This window comes from Oncorhynchus masou, chromosome 26 (genome assembly GCF_036934945.1).
Source record: "Oncorhynchus masou masou isolate Uvic2021 chromosome 26, UVic_Omas_1.1, whole genome shotgun sequence".
Lineage (NCBI taxonomy): Eukaryota > Metazoa > Chordata > Actinopteri > Salmoniformes > Salmonidae > Oncorhynchus > Oncorhynchus masou.
The window spans coordinates 20,999,464-21,021,937 of record NC_088237.1 but is presented as its reverse complement, the minus strand read 5'-3'; the positions used below and the strand labels follow the sequence as shown (position 1 = coordinate 21,021,937).

At 42.9% G+C, this 22,474-nt stretch overlaps 1 protein-coding gene across 1 annotated transcript in view; it reads left to right on the top strand.

The window, feature by feature from the left end:
• The first annotated feature begins 1,434 nt into the window (after window positions 1–1,434).
• LOC135515012 (fatty acyl-CoA reductase 1-like) overlaps window positions 1,435–22,474 on the top strand; it is a 69,941-nt gene continuing 48,901 nt past the window's right edge. The window contains exon 1 of the mRNA XM_064938804.1: window positions 1,435–1,899. Coding sequence (XP_064794876.1) covers window positions 1,841–1,899 — 59 coding nt within the window. The 5' untranslated portion in view covers window positions 1,435–1,840. The remainder of the gene's footprint in view (window positions 1,900–22,474) is intronic.

Sequence of the window (22,474 nt, the reverse complement as noted above, 5' to 3'; positions counted from 1 at the left end):
TATCCTCTGTAGTGCCTTGCGGTCAGAGGCTGAGCAGTTGCATAGTGCCAACTGTATAGTTTGGTGGAGTAGAAATAATGGTCTGGGGCTGTTTTTCATGGTTCGGGCTAAGGCCCCTTTGTTCCAGTGAAGGGAAATCTTAACACTACAGCATACAATGACATTCTGGACGATTCTGTGCTTCCAACTTTGTGGAAACAGTTTTTCCTGTTTTTCCCTTTCCTGTTTCAGCACGACAATGCCTCCGTGCACAAAGCGAGGTCCATACAGAAATAGTTTGTTGAGATCGGTGTGGAAGAACTTGACTGGCCTGCACAGAGCCCTAACCTCAACCCCATCGAACACCTTTGGGATGAATTGGAATCACCCAACATCAGTGCCTGACCTCACTAATGCTCACGGCTGAATGGAAGCAAGTCCCCACAGCAATGTTCCAACATCTAGTGGAAAACCTTCCCAGAAGAGTGGACACTGTTATAGCAGCAAAGGGGGGACCAACTCCATATTAATGCCCATGATATTGGAATTAGATGTTTGACTAGCAGGTGTCCACATACTTTTGGTCATGTAGTGTAGCTTCTACTCCTCAATTTCTTCTGAGAGAGAGAGAGCGAGACAGAGAGAGAGACCTGTCTTTCTTATCTCTTCTCATCTTTTTACTTTGTTGTTATTTTAGGGATAAAATCTTGTGTTGAAAAGCAGAGGGAATGGCCTTAGGTAGACTTTCCCTGTGAATAGTTAAAGTGATATAGCCTACTGTACACAGCTCTCAACTCATGTGTTCATAACTTTCTTTTCATAGAGCAAATCACTGCCCTGCCCTGAATGGTGGTTCAAATCACTGCCCTACAACTAATGAAAGTCCCTGTTGGAATGGGTGGAGTCAGGTGGATGGAGGCTTGCTCCTTGGCAACCTTAAAGATGATACACATGGGATTTGTTAGAATTTTTGCATTTGTTTTGAATGCAGCCTAATGCTAGGCGAATTACAAGATATTTCAAAGCAATTTAGTTTCCTTACACTATTCAGTGCTTGTTTTCTCACATAAACTGAAATTGAGCGAACAGTGTAGAATTTTAGCAACCAGGAAGTGACAGAACTATTTCCACTAGATAACACAGCCCCAAAGTCAGAACGGCTTTCCCATTTTGACAGATGCAGCTTTGGCAGGAGAAATCAGTAGGCGAATATCACAGCCAATCACAACACTGTGAAACACAATCATTCCACTATTACTGCAGCTATATTATGAACGTTTGTGAAATTACAATGCAAAAGGAAAAATAAATCCTATGTGTAGCACCTTTAAGTACTAAATGACAACTTATCATGTTCTGTCATGAAGTGTCCATTCAGTAATTGGAGAACATGTCTTGACATGATAGTTATGTGTGAGCTTCCTTAGATGTGGGCTGGTACTTGCAGAAGAGAACCTATCACCTGTGGTTGGTTGTTTGTTACCTGTGTCCAATATCCATACAATTCAGTTCACAACCAATGTGTTTGGTTATACAGTGGCCTGTGTTAAAGCCTTTCTTTTGTTGCTGAACATCCTCAAAAGAACTAAGGATGGCACCAGGAAAGGTGCCGTCTCAGGTGAACCAAAATAACAGAACACAACGGTTTCCGTCGCTGAGAAAATGTGCATCTATGTCTGTCTGTCTGGAACACGCCCTCCGGTTTCTCTCATCCCATATCATCAACAACCACGTTCCTCCTCTGTATTCAGTGGGGAGACATGAGAGTGGCCGGCTGGCGCGGTCTAGGACAGTGAAAATTCCACAACGAGACGTTTCGAAGGAGCAGGCAGCAAGATCTGCATTCTCAAGTTGAAAGCGCATGTTTCGGTTCTGGGTCGCAAATCTACAGCCAACACATACAAGGATATCCTATCCAAGGTAAGATTGCTTTTACTCTTTTTTAAATTCTTCAAATCCCGTTTTGGTGGAAATGTATAAGAAGGTGCTGGAGTGAAGGACTGAAGCATCTCTCATTCCGAAGTCAGATTTGTCTGGGATGGGAATGTAGAAAGCGTGCCCATTTGACGCCTTCTGTTTGTTTACAAACATGCACACTGGCTTGCTATGATGAACATTTAATTTGGCCTAGCCATACTGTGATCGCTTTCATTAATGTCTTAACATGACTGAGCGAGTACGCGCGAGCCACAGTGCCCGATTCTACCAGCGGCCACTCAGTCCAGTCTCTACAGTATATTCAGTACCTTGCATAGCTTTCTGTAATGTAAATCCTCAGAATATTTCTGCGTGCGTAAATATTGTTCCTTGTAGGACCACATAAACTAGCTTACAATAGCCCAAACTAACTGAACAAATCAGCTAGATAAATGCTTCAGAATAAAAGGAGGCGGTAAAGCCGGGAAAATGACTCCGATAGAACTGTCATATTGGTTTATTGTGCAGCGCTTTCTCATGTGGAATCAGCGTTGGCGCTCATTGAGTAATCAGAGGTCGGCGAGTGCTCTCTCTGCGCGCTGAAAGTGAAGCGCGCGTTCTCTATCTTGCGCATCAAGGTTCATAAACGATTGGGGGAGAGAGAGATGTGTTCTGACAGTATTGTTATCTATGTTGTGTAACTGCCTTAGAATTGATTCCGAATTAAAATACCTCAAATGAACAGGAAACCATGTTATAGGTAATGTTGGACATTGCATTATGACAATGTGTGTGTTCTATGCTATCATTGGCCATTAGAATTAGCTAGTATCCACCACTGTAATATGTGGGTCTTCTAGTCGTCAGATTTGAATTTGAGTTCGTGGCTGACCCTGGACCTTATGCCTATATTTGCACCTTGATGGGCTCCTAATTTTTGAACGTGTGAGAATCCCTGTTGACCTTATACAACCCTGCAGAGGTGAGGAGGAGGACAGTGAGAGCCAAACTGACCTCTGCAGTCACCATATATGCCAGTGCGCTTTGAGCCAGTTGTTTGGGTCCAGAGGTATGTGGTGTGAGAATATAGCTTGTCACATTATGTCACTTGTCATCAGTTTAAAAGAGGAAGAAAACATAGGAAAGGTAATGTCTTGTGGTGGTTAATAAACATAGATTTCACAGATCGGTTGAATTATCCTCAGAGACTGGCACTGGCCTATATTTACTTTTTGTTCTGTTAGGAGACCTCAATGATGATCTGCTCTTGTTCACAGCCAAGTAGTTATGTGTATGAGTATGTGCATGGTGGAGCAACCTGACAGAGTACACATTGACACTTCATTCCCCTCGTAAAAGTCCATGTAAAAGCAGCGCTACATTCTTGTACACTCATTCCAGTAAGGTATGTAGTAATGCAATGTACTGAGAACATTACGCTAGAGGTGACCGTTGACCCTCTTGACTGAGCATTAAGGAGTTCTAAATTACACCCTCAATTTCCAGGGGCATACCCTCTCCATTCCTTTGTGCTCACTGCACTCTCTCTTTCTCTCTTCTTTACTGTCTCTGAGCCATGCTTCTCCATTTCACTCTCTCCTCCTCCTGCCTCTCCCTCTCTTATTTCTTACTATGGATAGGCAGAATCAGACAGCTTATTCTCTCTTACTCACTGTCTCTCTCTCTGTCTCTGTCTCTCTCTCGCTCTCTCTCTCTCACTCCCCCCTCCTTTAAACAGCCGCTGTGCTTTCTCTCTCGGTGCCAAAGTGTGTTTTATTCTCCTGGCACTCTTTGCCACCATGCTCTTGCCAATTGCCCACAGAGAACAGGGTGGCATACACATCACAGTTGCATCATGGGTGAACTCAGTGGCTGTGGGCATCATCATCCATTCCTGGTTGAGTCTTTCCTCCCCACAGATAAGTCCCGTCCTCCTTTCAACTCGTGTTAATTTCCAGAAGTAGAAATTTGGGGTGGATGAGTTCTGCAACAGCCCCAAAAGCACTTCTAGAAGCATCTATTTGTAGAGCAGGTTTGAATCTGTCAGGACCAGTAGGTTCAGTCAGGAGACCTGCAGGGGTTTTTGTCAAAGAGGCTTTGTGTTATGCAAACACATCAGGATGCTTGTGGGTGGATGGATGTTTTGTGGCATAAAGCTCGTGTGATGAGGCATGCTGTAACTGTAGGGTGTGCTGCAGGTTCTCTGGGCCTAAGGGTAAAAAGAAAAACACAACTGTTGAGAATCAGAGATATTCCACTGCATGAACTCCTCAACTGTGTAACCGTAAATAACCTCCTCATACAGATGCTTAAAGGAGCAGTTAGCAGTTGCAACATCCATTTTTGGAGTTATACATTAAATTATATGTATCCATTGAGCTTAGTTCAACTGTTGTAACCCATCAGAATTCAAAATGTGAGCTTTTTTTTACTCAAATCAAATCAAATTTTATTTGTCACATACACATGGTTAGCAGATGTTAATGCAAGTGTAGCGAAATGCTTGTGCTTTCAGTTCCGACAATGCAGTAATAACCAACAAGTAATCTAACTAACAATTCCAAAACTAATATCTTATACACAGTGTAAGGGGATAAAGAATATGTACATAAAGATATGAATGAGTGATGGTGCAGAGCAGCATAGGCAAGATACAGTAGATGGTATTGAGTACAGTATATACATATGAGATGAGTATGTAAACAAAGTGGCATAGTTAAAGTGACTAGTGATACATGTATTACATAAGGATGCAGTAGATGATAGAGTACAGTATATATGTATACATATGAGATGAACTCCAATGTTTGTGAACAAAGTAAATGTAAACAAACACTGTTTATCTTAAAAAACATGGTTAAAACATGGTCAGTCCTTACATCCATAGCTCTGTCTGAATTTGAGAGTGGTCCCATTGCTCCAGCCCCATCCCCCTGCTTTTTACCCACACAGTGGTGGGGAGACACTTTGTTGTTATTTTAACTGCTGATTGCTACTTTTAAGGACCCCACTATTAAAGTGCTGAAGAAAAGGTAGACCTCAAACTTTAACAGTCTCATATGTTGCATGCAAGGACCTGCATGCTGTTGGGATTGTCTATGAAGGGAATGAATGATGTAGGAAAATGCATAGGTAAGGAGAAGTGTAGTCTGATGTGTTTCCTGTGATGGGTTGAAGAGGTCAGGCACATGAGCCATGTTAATGGACTTGATGATGCACTTCATCCCTAGACAATACAAACACATTAGACTGAAGGAAACTTTGCTTTGACTACTTGCTTTGTAGGCTTTAATGTTTATTACTGCTTTAGTTAACTTATTAGAGGCATATCTGTGATACCATTACTTCAACTTTGCTTCTGTTCCAATACCCTTCCATAATTAGTGTGACCATGTAATCTATTTAACTGGCGGATTTTGTTCTGTGTTTTTGGTTTTCTGTGATTTGTGTGCTCATGTAACAGTATAGCTTCCGTCCCTCTCCCCGCCCCAACCTGGGCTCGAACCAGGGACCCTCTGCACATATCAACAGTCACCCTCGAAGCATCGTTACCAATCGCTCCACAAAAGCCTTGCTGAGCAAGGGGAACCACTACTTCAAGATCTCAAAGCGAGTGACGTCACCGATTGAAACGCTATTAGGGCGCACTACCGCTAACTAGCTAGCCATTTCACATCGGTTACACTCACCCCCCTTTTGACCTCCTCCTTTTCCGCAGCAACCAGTGATCCGGGTCAACAGCATCAATGTAACAGTATAACTTTAGTCCGTCCCCTCACCCCAACCCGGGCACGAACCAGGGACCCTCTGCACACATCAACAACTGACACCCACAAAGCATTGTTACCCATCGCTCCACAAAAGCCGTGGCCCTTGCAGAGCAAGGGGAACCACTACTTCAAGGTCTCAAAGTGAATGACGTCACGGATTGAAACGCTATTAACGCGCACCGCTGCTAACTAGCTAGCCATTTCTCATCGGTTACACTCAGTGCCAGTGGAGATGCTAATCCTGTCAATGAGGGAGTTGGCACAGCAGGATGTGAGTAACACTAAACACACTGTTAAATATGGCCCTATTCCCACTACGACAGCTGAAGGAGAGTCTGAGGAGCAGAGTGGCCAAAGAGATTTCTACTTTTCAATTCACACTACATCCTTGCCTTACCTTTCGTTGTCTGGCAATCCTACATTCTTGGTCTGCAGCTCAAATTGATCGTAAATAAGTAGCCACTAATTATGCAAAAACTATTTAATAATCCAAACAACTTTTCTATTAAAACATATTTCAGTATTGAATAATGCAACCAAACCATAACACACTCTTGAGTAATGCAACAATCCACAAGCATTTGCAGACAATAGTGATTGGGGGAAAAATTGATACTGTTACAGGAATATAATATGTTTTACGATATATCGTATTGTATAGTTGTACCTGCATCAAAACTCCAGTATTGTTTCCTTCATACCTTTCTCTACATCTTCTTTTTAAATAGGGAGTCAATGTCATGCTTGCTCCAGCTTCCCCTCCGCCAGGCTGTCCATCATTACGGACACCTGTCACCATCTTTACAGTGCAATATTGGACTCACCTGGACTCCTTCACTTTGTTGATGGCCCCTTATATATCTGTCTGTTCCTCAGTTTGTTCCCTGTGTCAGCATTAATGTAATTTTGTTTCCCCTGTCCAGTTGCTGTCCGTGTTCTGTTTCATGTCCATTGTTTATTACATGTTCACTCCCTGTAATTGCTTCTCGTCTCCCACCGTCTGTCCTTACAGAATGCTGACCATTTGAAGCATCGAGGAGTTTTTTGCTTTGTTGGGGACGTCGGGTGCCACTCCCGAAGGAACCGGGGGTGCCTCAGCTGAATCGTTGGGCTTCCACGCCTTAGCCTGCTCGAGAGGTTTCTTTGTCTCTGTTGGCTTGGCAGGCTCCCACCCCACGTCATACCTCAGCCGGCTCGTCAGGCTTCCTCGGCTTGTTGGGCTTCCACGCCTCAGCCGGCTCGTCAGGCTTCCTCGGCTCGTTGGGCTTCCACGCCTCAGCCGGCTCATCCGACTCCCATGTTCCCCATGTCAGCATTAATGTTGTTTTGTTTCCCCTGTCCAGACACTGTCCGTGTTCTGTTTCATGTCCTTTGTTTATAAAATTTTCACTCCCTGTACTTGCTTCTCGTCTCCCAGCGTCTGTCCTTACAGCCAATTAGTTTTCTCATTGCTCTCTCTCTTGTCCCTCTGCAGCAGACAAATGGTGAGCAATATGTTTGAAACACGTAGTCACAATAATCACAGAATTTAATCGCAATACATATAGAATCGTGAAAATCGATAATATTATCTCGTGATGTCCCTGGCAATTTCCAGCTCTATAATTAAAAGGGTCCATTTTCTCATACACAAATTAGCTGACAATACACAGCTAACTCCTGCTAGCTAGCTAACTAACAACATGCGTCATGATCAAGTAGCATTAGCATATCATTAATTGATGTTTACCCTCCCATACAAATATAAAAGTACAGTAATGTTATACAGTGTCTTTAAATTTGCATACCACCCCAACAGATCTACAGATGACGCAATTTCAATTGCATTTCACACTGCCCTCTCCCACCTGAACAAAAGGAGAAATAACCATGTGAGAATTCTGCTCATAGACTACAGCTCAGTGTTCAACACCATAGTCCCCTCCAACCACATCACCATGCTACGGACCCTTGAACTGAACCCCTCCCTATGCAGCTAGATCCTAAACGTCCTGACAGACCGGACCCAGGAGACGAGGGTAGGCAACAACACCTCCGCCACACTTACCCTCAACACAGGGGCTCCTTAGGGGTGTGTGCTTAGTTCCCTCCTGTGCTCCCTGTTCGCCCACGACTGCCATGCACGACTCCAACACCATCATCAAGTTGGCTGACGACACAACAGTGGTAAGCCTGATCACAGACGCCGATGAGTCAGCCTATAGGGAGGAGGCCAGTGACTTAGCAGTGTGGTACCAGAACAATAACCTCTCCCTCAACGTCAGTAAGACGAAGGAGCTGATCTTGGATTATAGGAGAAAGAGGGGAGAGCACGCACCCATCCACATCGACGTGGCTGTTGTGGAACGGGTCGAGAGCTTCAAGTTCCTTGGCGTCCACATCACTAAGGACATGGTCCACACACCCGCACAGTTGTGAAGAGGGCATGGCAGCACCTCTTCTCTGTCGGGAAGCTGAAAATATTTGGCATGGGCCCTTGGATCCTCAAAAAGTTATCCAGCTGCACCATTGAGAGCATCTTGACTGGCTGCATCACTGCTTGGTATGACAAATGCGCTGCTCTTGACTGCAAGCACTACAGAGGGTGCTGCAGACAGCACAGTACCTAGTACAGTACAGCACAGTACAGCACAGTACCAAGCTCCTTGCCATCCAGGACCTCTATATCAGGTTGTGTCAGAAGAAGGCCTGAAAAATTGCCAAAGACTCCAGCCACCCAAGCCATAGACTGTTCACTCTGCCTTCTGTCTGGCAAACGGTACTGGAGCATCGGCTCAGGGACCAACAGGCTTTGAGACAGCTTCTATCCCTAAGCCAGAAGACTGCTAAATGTCCAGACTGCTAAATATTAAATTAATGGTACCCAAACTATCTGCACTGACCCTATGTACACTCACTAGACTATATATGCACACCATATACACACTCACTCACACTACATTGACACTCCCACACAAAACCCACACACATTCACATACACTACAAACTCACACACACACAACACAAACACGCATACCAACACAACGCAAATACACATACATACACATTACACACACGCACATTCATACACTTTTACACTCATCATTTACTGCTGCTACTCTTCTTTATTTTACTCTTATCTATCCTGATGCCTAGTCACTTTACCCTGCCTTCATGTACATATCTACCTCAAATACCTTATTATTATCTATCCTGATGCCTAGTCAATTTACCCTGCCTTCATGTACATATCTACCTCAAATACCTTACTATTATTATCTATCCTGATGCTTAGTCACTTTACCCTGCCTTCATGTACATATCTACCTCAAATACCTTATTATTATCTATCCTGATGCCTAGTCACTTTACCCTGCCTTCATGTACATATCTACCTCAAATACCTTATTATTGTCTATCCTGATGTCTAGTCATTTTACCCTGCCTTTATGTACCTATCTACCTCTAATTCCTTATTATTATCTATCCTGATGCCTAGTCACTTTACCCTGCCTTCATGTACATATCTACCTCAAATACCTTATTATTATCTATCCTGATGCCTAGTCATTTTACCCTGCTGCCTTCATGTACATATCTACCTCAAATACCTTACTATTATTATCTATCCTGATACCTAGTCACTTTACCCTGCCTTCATGTACATATCTACCTCTAATTCCTTATTATTATCTATCCGGATGCCTAGTCACTTTACCCCTCCTTCATGTACATATCTACCTCAAATACCTTATTATTATCTATCCTGATGCCTAGTCATTTTAACCTGCCTCCATGTACATATCTACCATAAATACCTTATTATTATCTATCCTGATGCCTAGTCACTTTACCCTGCCTTTATGTACATATCTACCATAAATACCTTATTATTATCTATCCGGATGCCTAGTCACTTTACCCTGCCTTTATGTACATATCTACCTCAAATACCTTATTATTATCTATCCTGATGCCTAGTCACTTTACCCTGCCTTCATGTACATATCTACCTCAAATACCTTACTATTATTATCTATCCTGATGCCTAGTCACTTTACCCTGCCTTCATGTACATATCTACCATAAATACCTTATTATTATCTATCCTGATGCCTAGTCACTTTACCCTGCCTTTATGTACATATCTACCATAAATACCTTATTATTATCTATCCTGATGCCTAGTCACTTTACCCTGCCTTTATGTACATATCTACCTCTAATACCTTATTATTATCTATCCTGATGCCTAGTCACTTTACCCTGCCTTTATGTACCTATCTACCATAAATACCTTATTATTATCTATCCTGATGCCTAGTCACTTTACCCTGCCTTCATGTACATATCTACCATAAATACCTTATTATTATCTATCCTGATGCCTAGTCACTTTACCCTGCCTTTATGTACATATCTACCATAAATACCTTATTATTATCTATCCTGATGCCTAGTCACTTTACCCTGCCTTCATGTACATATCTACCTCTAATACCTTATTATTATCTATCCTGATGCCTAGTCACTTTCTGGTACCTGCCTTTATGTACATATCTACCATAAATACCTTATTATTATCTATCCTGATGCCTAGTCACTTTACCCTGCCTTTATGTACATATCTACCATAAATACCTTATTATTATCTATCCTGATGCCTAGTCACTTTATAGCTCCACATCGATACTGCCTGCCTTCATGTACATATCTACCTCTAATACCTTATTATTATCTATCCTGATGCCTAGTCACTTTACCCTGCCTTTATGTACATATCTACCATAAATACCTTATTATTATCTATCCTGATGCCTAGTCACTTTACCCTGCCTTTATGTACATATCTACCATAAATACCTTATTATTATCTATCCTGATGCCTAGTCACTTTACCCTGCCTTCATGTACATATCTACCTCTAATACCTTATTATTATCTATCCTGATGCCTAGTCACTTTACCCTGCCTTTATGTACATATCTACCATAAATACCTTATTATTATCTATCCTGATGCCTAGTCACTTTACCCTGCCTTTATGTACATATCTACCTCTAATACCTTATTATTATCTATCCTGATGCCTACAGTAGTCACTTTACACCTTGTCAAATTCCTTGTGCCTCTGCACATTGATCTGGTACTGGTACTCCCTGTATATAGCTCCACATCGATCTGGTACTGATACTCCCTGTATATAGCTCCACATCGATCTGGTACTGATACTCCCTGTATATAGCTCCACATTGATCTGGTACTGGTACTCCCTGTATATAGCTCCAAATTGATCTGGTACTGGTAGTCCCTGTATATAGCTCCACATTGATCTGGTACTGATACTCCCTGTATACAGCTCCACATTGATCTGGTACTGATACTACCTGTATATAGATCCATTATTGATCTGGTACTGGTACTCCCTGTATATAGATCCATTATTGATCTGGTACTGATACTACCTGTATATATTGCTTTCCACATTGATAAATAAACTGGTACTGGTACTCCCCTTTGTATAATAATTTGCTCCACATTGATCTGGTACTGGTACTCCCTGTATATAGCTCCACATTGATCTGGTACTGTTACTCCCTGTATATAGCTCCACATTGATCTGGTACTGATACTACCTGTATATAGCTCCACATTGATCTGGTACTGCTACTACCTGTATATAGCTCCACATAAATCTGGTACTGATACTCCCTGTATATAGCTCCACATTGATCTGGTACTGCTACTACCTGTATATAGCTTAATTCTTGTGTATTTTATTTTACTCCTCTTGTGTTGCTATTTATATTCTTCAACTCTGTGTCGTTGGGAAGGGCTTGTAAGCAAGCATTTCACAGTAAAGGCTAAACAAGTTGTATTTGGCGCATGTGACAAATAAAATTACACAGCTGTGTAGCTAGGCTACACGGCGAGGTAACATTAGCTAGCAAGCTAGCTAGCTAAACAATATAATTTCTTAATTCTCACATAAACATGATGGCTGTAGCTGAATGCTGACATTTTGCTTAACTATGGTTAGAGAGGCGTTCTTAGGTTTACACTAGCTACCGTATTAGAGTTATCTTAAAACAAACCAGGCTTCATTGTATCAATATCATGGAAGTCATTATATGAGGTAAAAGCAAATTGTTGGCTCAGTGCAGTCAAGCACAAATAAAAACAACTGAGATGTAAAACTACGGCGACAATTTCAGAATGGACACTACCAGTCGTCAAATGTTGTAGAACACCTACTCATTCAAGGGTTTTTCTTTATTTTTTTTACTGTTTTCTGCATTGTTGAATAATAGTGAAGACATCAAAACTATGAAATAACACATATGGAATCATGTAGTAACCAATAAAGTGTTAAACAAATCAAAATATATTTAATATTTGAGATTCTTCAAATAACCACCCTTTGCCTTGATGACAGCTTTGCACACTCTTGACATTCTCTCAACCAGCTTCATGAGGTAGTCATCTGAAATGCATTTCAGTTAACAGGTGTGCCTTCCTAAAAGTTTGTTTGTGGAATTTCTTTCATTCTTAATACATTTGAGCCATCACTTGTGTTGTGACAAGGTAAGGGTGGTATACAGAAGATAGTCTTATTTGGTAAAAGACCAAGTCCATATTATGGCAAGAACAGCTCAAATAAGCATAGAGAAACGATAGTCCATCATTACTTTAAGACATGAAGGTCAGTCAATATGGAACATTTCAAGAACTTTGAAAGTTTCTTCAAGTGCAGTCGCAAAAACGATCAAGCGCTATGATGAAACTGGCTCTCATGAGGACCGCCACAGGAATGGAAGACCCAGAGTTACCTCTGCTGCAGAGGATAAGTTCATTAGAGTTACCAGCCTCAGAAAATGCAGCACAAAAAAATGCTTCAGAGTTCAAATAACAGACACATCCCAACATAAACTGTTCAGTGGAGACTGTGTGAATCAGGCCTTTGTGGTTGAATTGCTGCAAAGAAACCACTACTAAAGGACACCAATAAGAAGAAGAGACTTGTTTGGGCCAAGAAACACAAGCAATGGACATTAGACTGTGGAAATTTGTCCTTTGGTCTGAAGTCCAAATTGGAGATTTTTGATTCGAACCGCCTTGTCTTTGTGAGACGTGGTGTGGGTGAATGGATGCTCTCCGCATGCTTATTTCCCACTGTAAAGCATGGAAGAGGAGGTGTTATGGTGTGGGGGTGCTTTGCTGGTGACACTGTCTGTGATTTTATTTAGAATTCAAGGCACACTTAACCAGCAGGGCTACCACAGCATTATGCAGTGATACGCCATCCCATCTGGTTTGGGCTTAGTCCCACTATCATTTGTTTTTCAACAGGACAATGACCAAACACACCTCCAGGCTGTGTAAGGGCTATTTGATGGAGTGCTGCATCAAATGACCTGGCATCCACAATCCCCCACCTCAACCAGCTTGAGATGGTTTGGGATGAGTTGGACCGCAGAGTGAAGGAAAAGCAGCCAACAAGTGTTCAGCATATGTGGGAACTCATTCAAGACTGTTGGAAAAGCATTCCAGGTGAAGCTGGTTGAGAGAATGCCAAGAGTGTGCAAAGCTTAGAGGAGGGCAACTTTCGGGCGAGTGTCGTGCCCTACCTCTGGAGGTAGCAGTCGAGACGTGACAAGTTCGGAAGTTTACATTGCAGTATATAAGACAAGGGTATTTTTGTGAAAAGTCTAGTATGTCTGAAGACCCTCTTATAAGGAAACATTTATTCTTGAGTTCAAAAGAATGAAGGAAGGATCATTAAATTAAATAGAGCAAGAGAAATAGACAGAATAAAAGAGAAAAGAAGAAGAATATACCATGAAGAAAGGAGGAGAACAAATGAGGCAGAAGAAATAGGAAGGAAACGGAACGCTGTTCTTCCACCTGACGCACATCCCTCATGGGAGACCCAGATTCCTCTGTCAGCACTAAAGGCCATTGTACACAGTCACTGTATTTATGAGCAGGGGAGGCAAGGGATCAAGGAGGGGACCTGTCAGACCCCAAGGATGAATGGCCCTTGGATGGGAAGGGGAGAAGGGGGTGGGGAGCTGCCCAGGTGCCTGACACACTGTTAACAGTTCATTTGATGGAACATTTACGCCTCAAAGCAGGGATATAAATTCAACACTGCCTGCCTCCCTTTGATATCTGTGGACCTGTTGGCTGTTTCAGACCAGAGCCGTGTTGTGGGAACTGGGAAAAAACAGTGTAGCGTTTGACATTTTCTGAACTGTACAAGGACACGGGTATTCTGTATACAGAATATCATAAAAGATCATTGAGAATGGTCCAAACACACCAAGACAGTCGTGAAGAATGCACAACAAAGCCTATTCCCCCTTAGGAAACTAAAAAGATTTGTAATGGGTCCTCAGATCATCAAAAGTTTCTACAGCTGCAACATCGAGAGCATCCTGACTGGTTGCATCACTGCCTGGTACGGCAACTGCTCCGACCGCAAGGCACTACAGAGGGTAGTGCGTACGGCCCAGTACATCACTGGGGCTGAGCTGTCTGCCATCCAGGACCTCTACACCAGGCGGTGTAAGAGGAAGACCCTAAAAATTGTCAAAGACCCCAGCCACCCCAGTCATAGACTGTTCTCTCTACTACCGCATGGCAAGCGGTACCGGAGCGCCAAATCTAGGACCAAAAGGCTTCTCAACAGTTTTTACCCCCAAGCCATAAGACTCCTGAACAGGTAATCAAATGGCTACTCAGACTATTTGCATTGTGTACCCCCCCAACCCCTCTTTTACGCTACTGCTACTCTCTGTTTATCATATATGCATAGTCACTTTAACTATACATTCATGTACATACTGCCTCAATTAACCCGACCAACCGGTGCCCCCGCACATTGGCTGCCCGGGCTATCTGCGTTGTGTCCTGCCACCCACCACCCGCCAACCCATCTTTTACGCTACTGCTACTCTCTGTTCATCGTATATGCATAGTCACTTTAACCATATCTACGTGCACATACTACCTCAATCAGCTCGACTACCCTGTGCCTGTATATAGCCTTGCTACTGTTATAGCCTCGCTACTGTTATAGCCTCGCTACTGTACAGTTGAAGTGGGAAGTTTACATACACTTACGTTGGAGTCATTAAAACTTGTTTTTCAACCACTCCACAAATTTCTTATTAACAAACTATAGTTTTGGCAAGTCGGTTAGGACATCTACTTTGCATGACACAAGTGATTCTTTCAACAGACAGATAGAGTATTTCACTTATTACTTGTATCACAATTCCAGTCAGAAGTTTACATACACAAGTTGACTGCGCCTTTAAACAGCTTGGAAAATTCCAGAAAATTATGTCATGGCTTTAGAAGCTTCTGATAGGCTAATTGGCATAATTTGAATCAATTGGAGGTGTACCTGTGGATGTATTTCAAGGCCTACCTTCAAACTCAGCGCCTCTTTGGGACATCATGGGAAAATCAAAAGTAATCAGCCAAGACCTCAGGAAAAAAATGATAGACTTCGACAAGTCTGGTTCATCCTTGGGAGCAATTTCCAAACGCTTGAAGGTACTATGTCCATCTGGGACCACGCAGCCGTCATACCGCCCAGGAAGGAGATGCGTTCTGTCTCCTAGAGATGAACGTAGTTTGGTGCAAAAAGTGCGAATCAATCCCAGAAAAACAGCAAAGGACCTTGTGAAGATGCTGGAGGAAACAGGTACAAAAGTATCCACAGTAAAACAAGTCCTATATTGACAGCAATATATCGCTGAGCAAGGAAGAAGTCACTGCTCCAAAACCAGCATAAAAAAGCCAGACTATGGTTTACAACTGCACATGGGGACAAAAATCATACTTTTTGGAGAAATGTCCTCTGGTCTGATTAAACAAAAATAGAACTGTTTGGCCATAATGACCATTGTTATGTTTGGAGGAAAAAGGGGGAGGCTTGCAAGCCGAAGAATACCATTCCAACCGTGAAATATGATGGTGGTAGCATCATGTTGTGGGGTTGCTTTGCTGCAGGAGGGACTGGTGCACTTCACAAAATAGATGGCATCATGAGGTAGGAAGATTATATGGACATATTGAAGCAACATCTCAAGACATCAGTCAGGAAGTTAAAGCTTGGTCGCAAATGGGTCTTCCAAATGAACACTGACCCCAAGCATACTTCCAAAGTTGTGACAAAATGGCTTAAGGACAATAAAGTCAAGGTATTGGAGTGGCTATCACAAAGCCCTGACCTCAATCCTATAGAACATTTGTGGGCAGAACTGAAAAATCTTGTGCGAGCAAGGAGGCCTACAAACCTGACTCAGTTACACCAGCTCTGTCAGGAGGAATGTGTCAAAATTCACCCAACTTATTATGGGAAGCTTGTGGACAGCTCCCCAAAAATGTTTGACCCAAGTTAAACAATTTTAAAGGCAATGCTACAAAATACTAGTTGAGTGTATGTAAACCTCTGACCCACTGGGAATGTGATGAAAGAAACAAATGCTGAAATAAATTATTCTCTACTATTATTCTGACATTTAACAATCTTAAAATAAAGATTGATGTATGTGTATGTAAACTTCCGACTTCAACTGTATGTAGCCTCGCTACTGTTATTTTTCACTGTCTTTTTATTGTTGTTTTTATTTATTTACTTACCTATATTGTTCACCTAATACCTTTTTTATTGGTATTGTTTTACTTTGAAATGACACTGCTGGTTAGGGCCTGTAAGTAAGCATTTCACTGTATTCTGCGAGCGTGACAAATAGACTTTGATTCGATTTGAGAAGAGGCACTGATTACTTGTTGGTTATTACTGCATTGTCGGAACTAGAAGCACAAGCATTTCGCTACACTCGCATTAACATCTGCTAACCATGTGTATGTGACAAATAAAATTTGATTTGATTTTCAATCTCTCGACTGGGTTAAATGTGTTAAGAGAGTGAAAAGAAGACCAGGAGACCAATAACGTGTGTGTTGTGTGCGCGTGCATGCGTGCGTGTTTGCGTGTGTGTGTGCCTGAGTTATGAGATGGTTTAAATGTCAGCAAGATGTCATATCCACTTATGGCTATAGGCCAGTATGCTACAGGTTAACACTGCTCACAGCTTCTCTATACAGTAATGTACATGTATTTAACAGAGGACTGGACAACCTAGACCTGACATTGCATGAGAACTGTCTGCTACAGTATGTGTACATGTATTTAACAGAGGACTGGACAACATAGACCTGACATTGCATGAGAACTGTCTGCTACAGTATGTGTACATGTATTTAACAGAGGATTGGACAACCTAGACCTGACATTGCATGAGAACTGTCTATCAGCCCAGAGGTTTTTCTGTCATACAATTACAAGCTGACACACACACACACACACACACCTACCAATTTGTTCTGGTAATAGTGTGCAGTAATCCTTTCCTGGAACCAGAGGGAAGTTTGAAAAGTTTTTAGTGTTCTGCAGTGTTTGATAAGGGAGAAATCACAGTACAAGCTCTATTCAGCCTGCTATCTCTGAAGCCTTACAGATTCCACAATAGATTGAGCCGACATATGCAGTGAATGCAGTCTCAGCTAACGTGGGAACAACCTTTAAAAGCTGCAATGTCTATAACCTGCAATCGGATTGAATCCCAGACTGTCTTGAAAGGAGGGAGGAAGGAAGCTTAACTGAGACATTCAGGAGTGAGACATTCTTGACACATTCAGGTGAGAGTGAGACATTCTTGAGACATTCAGGTGAGAGTAGACATTCTTGAGACATTCAGGTGAGAGTAACATTCTTGACATTCTTGACATTCATTCAGGGTGAGAGTGAGACATTCAGGTGACAGTGAGACATTCTTGAGACATTCAGGTGACAGTGACATTCTTGACACATGCAGGTGAGAGTGAGACATTCTTGACACATTCAGGTGACAGTGAGACATTCTTGAGACATTCAGGTGAGAGAGAGACATTCTTGAGACATTCAGGTGAGAGAGAGACATTCTTGAGACATTCAGGTGAGAGAGAGACATTCTTGAGACATTCAGGTGAGAGAGAGACATTCTTGAGACATTCAGGTGAGAGAGAGACATTCTTGAGACATTCAGGTGAGAGAGAGACATTCTTGAGACATTCAGGTGAGAGTGAGACATTCTTGACACATTCAGGTGAGAGTGAGACATTCTTGACACATTCAGGTGAGAGTAATACATTCTTGACACATTCAGGTGAGAGTAATACATTCTTGACACATTCAGGTGAGAGTGAGACATTCTTGAGACATTCAGGTGAGAGTGAGACATTCTTGAGACATTCAGGTGACAGTGAGACATTCTTGAGACATTCTGACAGTGAGACATTCAGGGTGAGAGAGAGAGACATTCTTGAGACATTCAGGTGAGAGAGAGACATTCTTGAGACATTCAGGTGAGAGTGAGACATTCTTGAGACATTCAGGTGAGAGAGAGACATTCTTGAGACATTCAGGTGAGAGAGAGACATTCTTGACACATGCAGGTGAGAGTGAGACATTCTTGAGACATTCAGGTGACAGTGAGACATTCTTGAGACATTCAGCTGAGAGAGAGAGACATTCTTGAGACATTCAGGTGAGAGTAATACATTCTTGACACATTCAGGTGAGAGTAATACATTCTTGACACATTCACAAGGACGTCAAACCCTTGCGTGTGTCGTCACATGGACTGAGTGGGACTTTCCCACTCTCAGCATGGTCCTGTCTGACAAGCACATAGGGAGTGAGACACTTGATAGCCAGGTAGTCTAGATGGTACCATATTCCTCCACACCTTGGTGACTACATTTGAGACATATCTATCTAGTATTGTGGCAGAAGCGCATTGGAGAGACCAGCTGTGTTGTTTAATGGAGCAGCCAGTTAGTTTTGTCTGTCACCTCTCTGTGTGTTGCAGCCAGGATGGCCCAGCCTGCCAGGCTCGATCTGGGCTTTGGACGGCTGCCCAGGAAGCATCTATCGGTCTGTCTATCTATCTTTCTTATTTTTTCTCTTCCTCCTGCTGATTGCTCACCTCAGCTCCTCAATAGATAGATAGATGGGAGCTTCCTGGGCAGCCGTCCAAAGCCCTGATAGAGCCTGGCAGGCTGGGCCATCCTGGCTGCAACACACAGAGAGGTGACAGACAAAACTAACTGGCTGCTCCATTAAACAACACAGCTGGTCTCTCCAATAGACTTCTGCCACAATACTTGGTAAATGCCAGTGTTTCTTGGGATCACTTATTGAGGTCGCTGTTCCCCTCAAGGTATGACAGAGGGTGACGTTGATTGCATTCCCGAAAATAGACTTGTCAGAAACTACCAGAATTGTAACAGTGTTCTTTTAACAGATGTGGGAAACGGGACACGGTTTTATAGCAGTAAAGTGGTGCCTCTGAGAATAACCTTAGAGACAGCTAGGAGCTCACAGTAAGAGAGCAGCATTTATTTAATTTCTCACTCCGACCAGCCTTGTACCCAGCAGAAGAACAAAGCTGATTGTATCCCCTTTTCCCCGAACAACCAAATGAACAACAACAACTACTTCCGGCCCAAAATCTAGTTAGATTTGTTAGAAAACTTTATTGTCCATTAGGTTTCCACAGGAAATTTGTCTCTGGCATCTTGGCATTTTAAAAATATAAAAACAGACATAAAAAATGTTACTTTGTGAATTGTTCTCCTGTGAAAGAAGAATAGACCTACATCTCCTTTGATATCTGTGAGCTTTTCTAGGTTGTACCTCTACTTTACTGATGGTTGTGTGGATGATACATGTTAGAACATCTTGTCTATGTTTGTTGGAGGCATCCAGGGAGGTTTTCTTCTTGTGTGCCGAGTTCATGGAAGGAAATAAATATTTTTGCAATACTGTAATCTGCCTGGGAGTGGTATATCATTTTTCTGTGTCTTAATAATCTAGCCCAGGCCTGGGAAACTCCAGTCCTCGGGGGACTGATTGGTGTCACACTTTCCTCAGCTAGCACACCTGACTCCAATAATCAACTAATCATGATCTTCAGTTTCGAATACAATTTGTTTAATGAGCTATGTTTGCTATGGATGAGGTAATAGAGTGAAACCTCTCCGGCCCCCTCGGACTGGAGTTGCCTGTTCCTGATCTAACCTAACCCCCTTCCTGCTTTTTACCACCTGAAGCCTCCCAACTAGAGCTAAGAGTTTTCTTGTGGATTGTGGTCAGGAAAAACTCCCGCTTTCTACTTTCAACCCTCTATTTCCATTTGACCTCTTGCCTAGTTAAATAAATCAAAATCAAAAAAAAGATTTGGTACCTGGTGACTTGACCAGGAAAAACTCCTAGTCTTATCATGCTATAGTCACAATGTAAAACCAAAAGATGGAGTACATCCAGACAACTTGCCAATGACACCCAATGTTCATTCATTATAGACCGTGCTGGCTGCAAACAAGGCCCCTTCATCATTTAGTGTGTAGTTGTACATTGATGTGTAGCTGTGCGCATGTCCATTTCCCTCCATCTCCTGTTCACTGTAATGTGACTCTCCACTCAATGCTTGATTAAACTAATCAATCTGCCTGGGTCATGACTCCTCACTTCAGGCTGGTCTCATCATTACTCAGGACCTGTCACTCAAGTCAAGGCTGGAAATAGACTTCACTTTCATGCATCCTTCATGTCAATAGTAGAGATCTATCAGGTAGGTTTGTTTACAGTATTATAACCTTGATAGCAGGAAGTAAAGGCTGCGGTTACATGTAAGGATGATGCATCATTGAGAAAGGCCCAAGACATGGATGCTTCAGTAACAGTGGAGGTTTGTGTCTGGTTTACTGACACTCTTGTATCTCCTGGGAATAGTGAATGACCGGTCCACTGAATTTCCACCATCTTGAAGTTGATGTGGGTCCTGGGCTGAAAACCAATCATTGTGCTTCTTAGTTTGCTTGTTACATTCTCATGTAGCTTCTATTCCCTGTAGTCATACGCAGGCTAATCCACAGGATTATGTTCAGTCATCTTTTTTTCTTTGAGGTGTAATTTGTTGAAACGTTAGTCACTGCTTTAATCTAATGACCAGTATATTTCTCCATCATCCACCCCCTCAGGCCAAAGAGCACCGTATAGCAACACAGAGAAAGGGAGAACTCATTTCCTCTTTTGGCCAAACCAGTAGGCCTGCAAAACGAAGGAAAGCGGCATTGTAAATGCCAGCCCTCATTCACAAGGCTGTACCCTACTCATCCTTCCCAGTAAACGTTGTGCCTCGTTCATCATCAATGTCATCCATCTTCATCTCTAAACAGAGCTCTGTGTTTGACCCATTAGCCAACAACAGACAGGCAGACTGACAGTCTGCGACTGTGGAATAGTTGGGCTCCTAAGTAGGGCACGGCTCCTATGTACTGCCCGGGTTCCAGGGAGTGCACAATGGCAGGTTGTTGGATGAGCTAGGGCTGTTGGCAGCCGGTGCCCGCTGCTGCCTGAAACCCAGGTGGTTGGCGCGGCTGTGTTTACTGTTGTGGGTGGCGCTCTTTGGTTGAGCAGCCTCCAAGGCCCGGGTTCTCAGGGGAGAGTGGCTGTTTTGTGAAAAAGGCTGCTGACTTCTCTTTTGTGATGTTGGGCCTTAATTATTGTCAGTCACAGTATTCCTCTTTCTGATTCGTTCTCTGTTCTCTGTTGAGCTGGCTTCTGTCTGTGTTCATTTCACAGACGACAGGCAGCCAGTGAGGCTGTAGTGTGTGTTTGGGTTTCCAAGACTCCACTCTACTGACCGACCAATGGCAGATTGTTGTGCTTAAAGGCTGTAAGGCCCTCGGTGGCAGAGTACCGCTGAGCAACGCTGTGACTCCAACAGCTGTCTTCCAAAAACAAGCACAGACCTCCTGGTGAGAAGAGCTGCCAAGGCAAAACACAGAAAAGCACTCGCTCGAAGGAAACGTCTGGAATTAGCTGAAACAGCAAGTAGCTGGATGCCTGACTAGAAAATCCTGCAGTGGAGGAGGATTTGTGCTGTAACTTTGGTAGCAGAAAAGTCTCACAACATCATTATGGAACTGTCCCTAAATGACTTTGAGGCTACATGGTACTTTGTCAAGAAGACTCCGCACTTATCAGCAAACAAGTAGTTGACCTATCTTTCGGGGTTACAAAACAGGGAATGTGATGATATTGTCATTTAGTGACAGAGCAGTTAGGATCAAGTTAATAGAGATTGACAACTCCAGAGCCTTACTTTGGCTGAGTCCTCTAAGTCTCGATCATACACATTATCGACCAGATAAATGGTTTGGGGATTTATCCTGAGCCAGGATCAACCTCACCTTCCCTTGCTCCAAGCTGCATGTCTGTGATTGACAGCTCCCCTCTGCCCCCAGCCCCATGTGTTAAGACTGGGACTCTACTGCAACAGGTGTCTGTGTCCATCCACTCTTGGTGAAGGACATACCATAGCTGAGCGGACGTTTAGTGAAGGCAGGAGAGCCAGTCTCTCCCTGTAGACCCAAAATACTGTAAGCAGTCACAGAGATTATGGTGGTCTACAGATCATAGATAACTATAGTTCCATACTGTGTGAGTGTTCGTGAGGCTATTCCTATCAGCTCCTTCACTCTCCCACTCCAATCTACTTCTTGATGGGGAGAAGAGGAGCCAGCGGCTGAAGGCTGTGACCTGAATGGAATGCCCTGGCTGGTGTGTGTGTGTGTGTGTGTGTGTGTGTGTGTGTGTGTGTGTGTGTGTGTGTGTGTGTGTGTGTGTGTGTGTGTGTGTGTGTGTGTGTGTGTGTGTGTGTGTGTGTGTGTGCATTCATTGTGAGGAGCTAATCCATAGTGAC